General features: G+C 41.7%; 2 protein-coding genes across 2 annotated transcripts in view; both read right to left on the bottom strand.

Moving 5' to 3' along the window:
- Positions 1–436: 436 nt before the first annotated feature.
- Positions 437–1416, bottom strand: LOC106568112 (trace amine-associated receptor 13c-like). Its single transcript, XM_014138146.2, has one exon. The coding sequence runs from the start codon at positions 1373–1375 to the stop codon at positions 437–439; it is 939 nt and encodes a 312-aa protein (XP_013993621.2). The 5' UTR covers positions 1376–1416.
- A 1628-nt stretch (positions 1417–3044) lies between these two features.
- The window catches only part of LOC106568111 (trace amine-associated receptor 13c-like), a 29008-nt gene continuing 22893 nt past the window's right edge, over positions 3045–9159 (bottom strand). Inside the window, exon 2 of the mRNA XM_045692779.1 lies at positions 3045–3212. Within this exon, the coding sequence (XP_045548735.1) occupies positions 3045–3212 (168 nt within the window). The remainder of the gene's footprint in view (positions 3213–9159) is intronic.

Below are 9159 nucleotides of genomic sequence, written 5' to 3'. Positions count from 1 at the left end.
AAAAAAGGGGCTAATCCTTAAGAGGTGTTACCCATAACTGCACATTCTTACATTAACCCTCAACTTCTTACACTATACACCATTAAGTTAGACCTGGACATAATCTGATATTATGGAGTAATTTAACTACACTTGCTAAACAACATCTAAAATGATTCATGAAGTCCTCATTGCACTTTACTTTTACAGTACTTAGATACTATTTATCATTACATAACATGGAACTACAGTCAATTAATAACAAGCTTATGCATTCTGCAATCAATCAGTCATTCCAATCCTTCCAAATCAAACTGTATCAACACCACATTTATCTATAATGACAACTGTTAACTGAACCTATCTCAGAATGAAATTCTATGTCAGTGTATTGTTACATGAAATAAGTAATCAATATTTGTCAAACTTAGGAATAAAATTGCAGGAACTATGATCGCTATAACTTCAGAGTTAAAATATGTTTAGCTGTCACTTTGAACCATGGATAAAATAAAGCATAAATGATTGGATTAATTAAGGAATTAACAAATGGCAGAAAGCTTAAGTAAACTGATGATTGTCGAGAAAAAAACAGGATAAAAAAAAATGGAATCCAACAAGTGAGATAGGTGAAAACAACAATAGCTAGAGTTTTTGCTGCTTTTCTCTCAGACTTACTTGACTGTACAGTTTTAACACCAGACTTGGTGGCAGGCTCTTTTATAAATACCTTTCTGGCCTGTGATCTGGCGACCACAAATATTTTCAAATAAAGTGTTATAATAATTGAGCACGGGATAACAATTGTAAATAGAAGGTCAATGATGCTCCTCCAGATAAATCCTTCAACAACAAAACATTCTTCCAAACACTGTCTGGGTACCTTTATATTAACATAGTTATTTAAAATAACAGCATTGTATGTGATACAACAACACCAGGTAATTGATATACAACCAATTATTCTTGTTATTGTTATTTTTGAGTGGTACATCAAGGGATCACACACAGCAACATAGCGGTCAACTGATATCAAGACCAAATTGCCCAGAGATAAAGAGAGACATAAATAATTGATATAGAGACAAATCACACAGAAATATTTCCCATAAAACCAGCATGATTCCATTATTGCTACAGTCCCTACTGGTATCACAATCAGTCCCACCAGGAAATCTGCCACCGCCAGAGAAAGGATGAGCAGGTTGGTTGGAGTGTGGAGCTTCTTGAAGTGAGAGACAGAGATGATCACCAGTACGTTCAAAAATACTGTAACCGCTGCAATCAATAAGATGAAGATGTACAGTGTTATGTAAATAGATGTCGATAGCAAAGCCTTTCTGCAAGAAGAGTTTTGGTCTGGAAAACAGTATTGAGCATCTTCGTGTTCCTCCATTTGTAATGGGTAAAAATTGTAAAAATGGGCGAGTTCCTGCTTGGTCCTGTGTTCGACACTGTCAGAGCAACTTTCTGACAAACTCTTAGCTCTGTCTCTCTATTTATCCCAGAGTGACTGACAGACACTCCCCTCCTCAGAGTCTCTCTGCACACACAACACGAAAACATAAACACGTGAGCACACCAATGCTCGAACGGTCTGTTTAGCAAATAATTATCCTCTTACATCTAGACGTTCCGCTAGCGGAACACCTGCTCCAATATCCAATGATGGGCGTGGCGCGAAATACAAACTCCTCTAAAATACAAAAACTTCAATTTTTCAAACATATGACTATTTCACAGCATTTTAAAGATAAGACTCTCCTTTATCTAACCACACTGTCCGATTTCAAAAAGGCTTTACAACGAAAGCAAAACATTAGATTATGTCAGCAGAGTACCAAGCCAGAAATAATCAGACACCCATTTTTCAAGCTAGCATATAATGTCACAAAAACCCAGAAGACAGCTAAATGCAGCACTAACCTTTTATGATCTTCATCAGATGACAACCCTAGGACATTATGTTATACAATACATGCATGTTTTGTTCAATCAAGTTCATATTTATATCAAAAACCAGCTTTTTACATTAGCATGTGACGTTCAGAACTAGCATAACCCCCCGCAAACTTCCGGGGAATTCGCTAACATTTTACTAAATTACTCACGATAAACGTTCACAAAAAGCATAACAATTATTTTAAGAATTATAGATACAGACCTCCTCTATGCACTCGATATGTCCGATTTTAAAATAGCTTTTTGGTGAAAGCACATTTTGCAATATTCTAAGTACATAGCCCAGGCATCACGGGCTAGCTATTTAGACACCCGGCAAGTTTAGCACTCACCAATATCAGCTTTACTATTATAAAAGTTTGATTACCTTTTGTTGTCTTCGTCAGAATGCACTCCCAGGACTGCTACTTCAATAACAAATGTTGGCTTGGTCCAAAATAATCCATCGTTATATCCGAATAGCGGCGTTTTGTTCGTGCGTTCCAGACACTATCCGAAATGGTAAAGAAGGGTCGTTTCAGCCTGGGGCTGGGATGACGACATTCTGTTTTTTCCCGGGCTCTGAGCGCCTATGGACGACGTAGGAAGTGTCACGTTAGAGCAGAGATCCTTAGTAAAAGATAGAGATGGAAAAGAAGTTCAAGAAACGGTCAGACAGGCCACTTCCTGTAAAGGAATCTCTCAGGTTTTGACCTGCCATTTGAGTTCTGTTATACTCACAGACACCATTCAAACAGTTTTAGAAACTTTAGGGTGTTTTCTATCCATATGTAATAAGTATATGCATATTCTAGTTACTGGGTAGGAGTGGTAACCAGATTAAATCGGGTATGTTTTTTATCCAGCCGTGAAAATACTGCCCCCTAGCCATAACAGGATAATTTGTGAATCCATGATGTGATGCATGAAAGGATTGGATGTTGCTGTGTCCACACAGCCTGTCCTTCAGCCTTACTGATTAGTTTAGATTAAAGAGTTTAATTGTCACATGTACAGAGTACAGTGAAATTATTGAGCTCCGAGCTCCAACAATGCAGGACAAAGTTAAGTAAAACAATGTAATTGATAAAATATAATAATAAAAAAATAACATTTGATATGTATTAACAGTACTTATTAACAACTGTAGCGATGATACATGTCCACTGGGATGGGGGCATGGTAAAATGTCTGTTGATGGCGAGGGGAACAGCAGAGGGGGTGGAGGAAGACTGGGGTGGGGGCATGGTAAATGTCCATGGAGAAGCAGCAGAGGGGGTGGAGGAGGAAGACTGGGGAGCAGAGGGGAGAGACAGGGGGAGAACGTAGCTGACTAGTGGCGGCTATTCAGCAGCCTGATGGTCTGTGTTTAGAAGATTTTTGCCAGTCTTACAGTTTCTGCATGGTACTCCTATACTGCCAGTGTCTGATTGATGGAAACAGGGTGAACAGGCCATGGCTCGGGTGGCTGGAGTCCCTGGTGATCTTCTTGGGCTTCCTGCGACACCTGGTGTTGTAGGTGTCTTGGATGGAAGGCAGTGTGCACCCAATTGTGCATTTGGCTGAGTGTACCATCGTCTGTATCGCCTGTAGTGCACTTTCTGAAGAAGACACAACAGCAATTCTTCAACCTCAGGAATCTTCTGATCCCTCCTGTCTCAGCCTCCAGTATTTATGCTGCAGTAGTTTATGTGTCGGGGGGCTAGGGTCAGTCTGTTACATCTGGAGTATTTCTTTTGTCTTATCCGGTGTCCTGTGTGAATTTAAATATGCTCTCTCTAATTCTCTCTTTCTCTCTTTCTGTCTTTCTCTCGGAGGACCTGAGCCCTAGGACCATGCCTCAGGACTACCTGGTATGATGACTCCTTGCTGTCCCCAGTCCACCTGGCCGTGCTGCTGCTCCAGTTTCAACTGTTCTGCCTGCGGCTATGGAACCCTGACCTGTTCATCGGACGTGCTTGTTGCACCCTCGACAACTACTATGATTATTATTATTTGACCATGCTGGTCATTTATGAACATTTTAACATCTTGACCATGTTCTGTTATAATATCCACCCTGCACAGCCAGAAGAGGACTGGCCACCCCTCATAGCCTGGTTCCTCTCTAGGTTTCTTCCTAGGTTTTTGGCCTTTCTAGGGAGTTTTTCCTAGGGAGTTTTTCCTAGCCACCGTGCTTCTTTCACATGCATTGCTTGCGGTTTGGGGTTTTAGGCTGGGTTTCTGTACAGCACTTTGAGATATCAGCTGATGTACGGAGGGCTATATAAATAAATTTGATTTGATTTGAAGAAATTTGGCCTGTCCCCGAAGGCCCTCACAGTTTTCTACAGGAGCACCAACGACGGCATACTGCATCACAGCCTGGTACAGCTGTCTATGTGGTTTCAATACTTTCAGAATATACTGTACGCACAAATTATGGCAAGAACAGCTCAAATAAGCAAAGAGAAATGACAGTCCATCATTAATTTAAGACATGAAGGTCAGTCAATCCAGAAAATGTCAAGAACTTTTAAAGTTTCTTCAAGTGCAGTTGCAAAAACCATCAAGTGCTATGATGGAACTGGCACTCATGATGACCGCCACAGGAAAGGAAGACCCAGAGTTACCTCTGCTGCAGAGAATAAGTTAATTAAAGTTACCAGCCTCAGAAATTGCAGCCCAAATAAATGCGTCACAGAGTTCAAGTAACAGACACATCTCAACATCAACTGTTCAGAAGAGACTGCATGAATCAGGCCTTCATGGTCGAATTGCTGCAAAGAAAGTACTGCTAAAGTACAACAATAAGAAGAAGAGACTTGCTTGGGCGAAGAAAAACGAGCAATGGACATTAGACCAGTGGAAATCTGTCCTATGGTCTGATGAGTCCAAATTTGAGATTTCTGGTTCCAACCACCATGTCTTGTGAGACGCATAGTAGGAGAACAGATGATCCCCACATGTGTGGTTCCCACCGGGAAGCATGGAGGAGGAAGTGTGATGGTGTTCAAGGCACAGCATTCTGCAGCAATACACCACCCCATCTGGTTTGCGCTTGGGACTATCATTTGTTATTCAACCGGACAATGACCCAACACACCTCTAGGCTGTGTAAGGGATATTTTACCAAGAAGGAGAGTGATGGAGTGCTGCATCAGATGACCTGGCCACAGTCACCCGACCTCAACCCAATTGAGATGGTTTGGGATAAGTTGGACCGCAGAGTGATGGAAAAGCAGCCACCAAGTGCTCAACATATGTGGGAACTCCTTCAAGACTGTTGGAAGAGCATTCCAGGTGAAGCTGGTTGAGAGAATGCCAAGAGTGTGCAAAGCTGTCATCAAGGTAAAGGGTGGCTACTTTGAAGAATCTCAAATGTTAAATATATTTTGATTTAACCCTTTTTTGGTTACTACATGATTCCATATGTGTTATTTCATAGTTTTGATGTCTTCACTATTATTCTACAATGTAGAAAATAGTACAAATAAAGAAAAACCCTGGAATGAGTAGGTGTGTCCAAACTTTTGCCTGGTACTGTATATTGTCACGACTTGGAGCTTGTGGTTACACCCACCGCTCGTCCCGTTGATGGAAGTAGAGCGTGTCTACTGTTTATGTCCAGCATGTGTCTGGCCCATTTGCTTTGATGAAAGCGAGAGTATTGCGCTAGAGCGGAAACTAACTCTGTTTTTGGATACCTCCCTGCAAGTGGAGGCCCCGGCATCTGGGAAACTAAGTAAAACACCATCCTGTGTAGATAACCAAGGTGGCTTATGGGAAGGTTAGAAATGACTGACTAAGCAATCTTGGTATCAGCTATATAAAAACTGTGCATTGTTTGTAAAGGCTAGGCTGCTCATCTCAACAGTCAAGACTGTTGGGCTGACTGGTTTCATTACTGCAATAATTAATCCAAATTAAATAAGATGAGTGTTTGAAGAAATGACAAAGTCTCTCTCAGTACTGAATTTCCACGACAGATGTGTCACCGCTTTTCCCTGCTCACAAGAGCGCAAGGAAGAGAGGCATGCTCGAGAATGACCAGTTGGCGGGTGAATGGATCCCTTTTTGGAGGAGAGGGGATCATCTCATTCGCCACTCGACCTGTTGGTCTCCAACTGACGCTGTGTGATTGGATACTTAGAGCTTGTGATTCTCCGATAAGTGTAACATCTCACTTATATTCGCATAGAAACGGGCTGCGCAAGTAACCCAAAGTTTTGGGTCCACTTCTGAAAGAAAGATACACTGAACAGTGTTACTTGAGATTCCGTGCATAATAGAGGCTTTCATCTCACCTTGCATCTCAGTCATCAATTATGCTTGTAGTTCCTTCTTCCATTACTCCATGTCAGTGGGCATGGGGGTTGCCCCTCTCTGGGGTGGATGCTATACAGCCCCAGCACACTGGGCCTCCCCATGGATGTCCGACCACCTCCTTCCAAGGCTCTCCTTGGTCGCATCTGCAAATGACATGTTACGGTTATGACGAAGTTCTTGACTAACTGGCCGCGTGTAAACCTAATTAGGGTAATAAAAAAATCCCCATCAAAATCTGTCTGTTGAAGCTAGAGGTATCTGTAAAAATTGGAAAGTCAACTATAAAAAGGTGCAGAATTCTGGCCACTTATTATCATGTTATGAATATTTCACCAAAAATGTCATACACATCAAACCAAATATTGTTCCTGGTCAAAAATAAAATGGAAAGGGGCCTAACAAGTGGCACAGCGGTCTAAGGCTAGAGGTGCTAGAGGCTGTAACTACAGACATGGGTTCGATCCCGAGCTGTATCACAACCGGCCGTGATCGGGCAGCGCACAATTGGCCCAATGTCGTCCGGGTTAGTGGAGGGTTTGGCCGGGGGGTGGTGGGGCTTTAGTTGGCTCATCGAGCTCTAGCGACTCCTTGTGGGGGGCTGGGAGCTTGCAGGCTGACCTCGGTCGTCAGTTGAACGGTGTTTCCTCCAACACATTGGTGCGGCTGGCTTCTGAGTTAAGCGGGCGGGTGATAACCTCTATGGGCTAGGTGGGACGCAGCGGCGTTTTGTTCGTGCGTTCTAGACACTATCCTAAAGGCTAAATAAGGGTGACGAGCATGGCGCAATTCGTGACAAAAGAATTCTAAATATTCCATTACCGTACTTCGAAGCATGTCAACCGCTGTTTAAAATCAATTTTTATGGCATTTTTCTCATAAAAAAGCGATAATATTCCGACCGGGAATCTGCGTTTAGATAAACAGACAAAGGAAAACAAAGCATTCGGTCGAAGCGGGCACGCGCCTAAGCCCATAGTACTCTGAGTGGCCACTTGCCAAAAGCGATAAAGTGTTTCAGCCAGAGCCTGCCTCGATATCGTTCAACTTTTTCCCGGGCTCTGAGACCCTATGGAAGACGTAGGAAGTGTCACGTTATTGCACAGATCCTGAGTCTTCAATAAAAAGAGCCAAGATGAAACACTACTTCTCAGACAGGCCACTTCCTGCTTGAAATATTCTCAGGTTTTGGCCTGCCATGGGAGTTCTGTTATACTCACAGACACCATTCAAACAGTTTTAGAAACTTTAGGGTGTTTTCTATCCAAAGCCAATAATTATATGCATATTCTAGTTACTGGGCAGGAGTAGTAACCAGATTAAATCGGGTACGTTTTTTATCCAGCCGTGTCAATACTGCCCCCCCCTAACAGGTTAAGAAGCGCGGGTTAGGAGGATGCATGACTTGACATGCACCTCCCGAGCCTGTTGGGGAGTTGCAGCGATGAGACAAGATTGAAATAGCGGAGAAAAAGGGGGTAAAATAAATACAATTATAATAAGCACATTGTGTGCAGAATTCATTCATCTGTGGCTACTTTGAAAAATGAAAAATATATTTAGATTTTTTTTAACACTTTTTTGGTTACTACATGTTTCCATATGTGTTATTTCATAGTTTTGATGTCTTCATTATTATTCTACAATGTAGAAAATAGTAAAAGGAAAGAAAAACCCTTGAATGAGTATGTGTCTCCAAACTTTTGACTGGTACTGTATATGTATAGGAAGTAGAGGCAAGCTCGTCTTAGGAAAACCCTGGAATGAGTAGGTGTGTCCAGACTTTTGACTGGTACTGTAAGTGTGATGCACTTTGAGAAAAAAATACTTTATATTGGAGTTCAAGACGGGCTATGCATATTTCTATACCTTCTCCATAGAATTCAGGCAGTTGATGACAATACACCACATCGAATATTCAATTTTGGAGTTGTCCCTTTTGTTCATACACATACTGTATCTTCCCTCTCATTGGCTAGAACGGTCTTACCTTCCATATTTGAGGACATGTATTTCCATTGTTAGATAATCTTTTACCCTCTCTGACAGTCATATGGGTGGTGTTGGTGGGGATACGTCAGGCGGTAAGGGCAGTGCTACGTGCTGTATCGCCACAGGCTGCAAGGGGGGGGGGGGGTTAGGGGTTGACATGAGTCTGGTTCCATCTCCACTCTGTAAAGCAAAGTGGTCTGGTCAATCCTGTGATAAGGTGGAGTGAAACTCCTGTTAAATATTTTTGTGATCAGTAGAATTTATAATTTATCTAGTCAAATGACTGCAAGATGTGTCACCAAATTGAGGAGTGTGTTTTTCTTTATTTTCTATGTCACTGGATGTTTGCAAGGTCAGAATGGAAGTGCAATTATGTTGTGGCAATGGATGCAAATGCAATGTTCCTCAATTCATGCCATTAAAGTAAGAGTGAGTATAGGTTGTTAGTACATTATTGGTTTAAGCTATTACACCATTGATACCTTTTTTAACCACTTTATAATGTAATAATCAACGAATAATGTAATAGTAATTATTTCCTTATTTTAAAACGTTATTTTGTTATGCGTTCAGCATATTTTTTATCCTACAGATCTGTCCATGCCTTAAAGCCAAGGTAGGTGATTTAGTTCCACCTGCAGTTATGAAATGTTTGCTCAAGAGTATAATTAATTGGCTGACTCCTCCAGCTGACCTGAATGGACTTCTATGAATCTTCTTTAACCCTTATCAAGTCCCACCCAGTTGACTACTTAAAAATGGTTAACATCCTGAATGGTGCTACCGATGCTAAAACATGCTTTGGGCCAAGACGGCCCTCTATCCACCTTGATAATCAGCTCAGACACCTGAGTTCCAGAAACCAGAGGGGGCAACAAGCTAGCGGTCATAGGGTACAAAATTAACAGTGAATGATAACAGCCAGCCCTCCCATAAAATACC

Source organism: Salmo salar, chromosome ssa13, assembly GCF_905237065.1.
Source record: "Salmo salar chromosome ssa13, Ssal_v3.1, whole genome shotgun sequence".
NCBI classification, from domain to species: Eukaryota; Metazoa; Chordata; class Actinopteri; order Salmoniformes; family Salmonidae; genus Salmo; species Salmo salar.
The sequence above is the reverse complement of the archived record's forward strand: the minus strand, read 5'-3'. Positions and strand labels throughout refer to the sequence as shown.

Excerpts from the sequence above, each read along its gene's own strand:
- LOC106568112 (XM_014138146.2), bottom strand. The coding sequence starts at position 1,375 with ATGGAGGAACACGAAGATGCTCAATACTGTTTTCCAGACCAAAACTCT.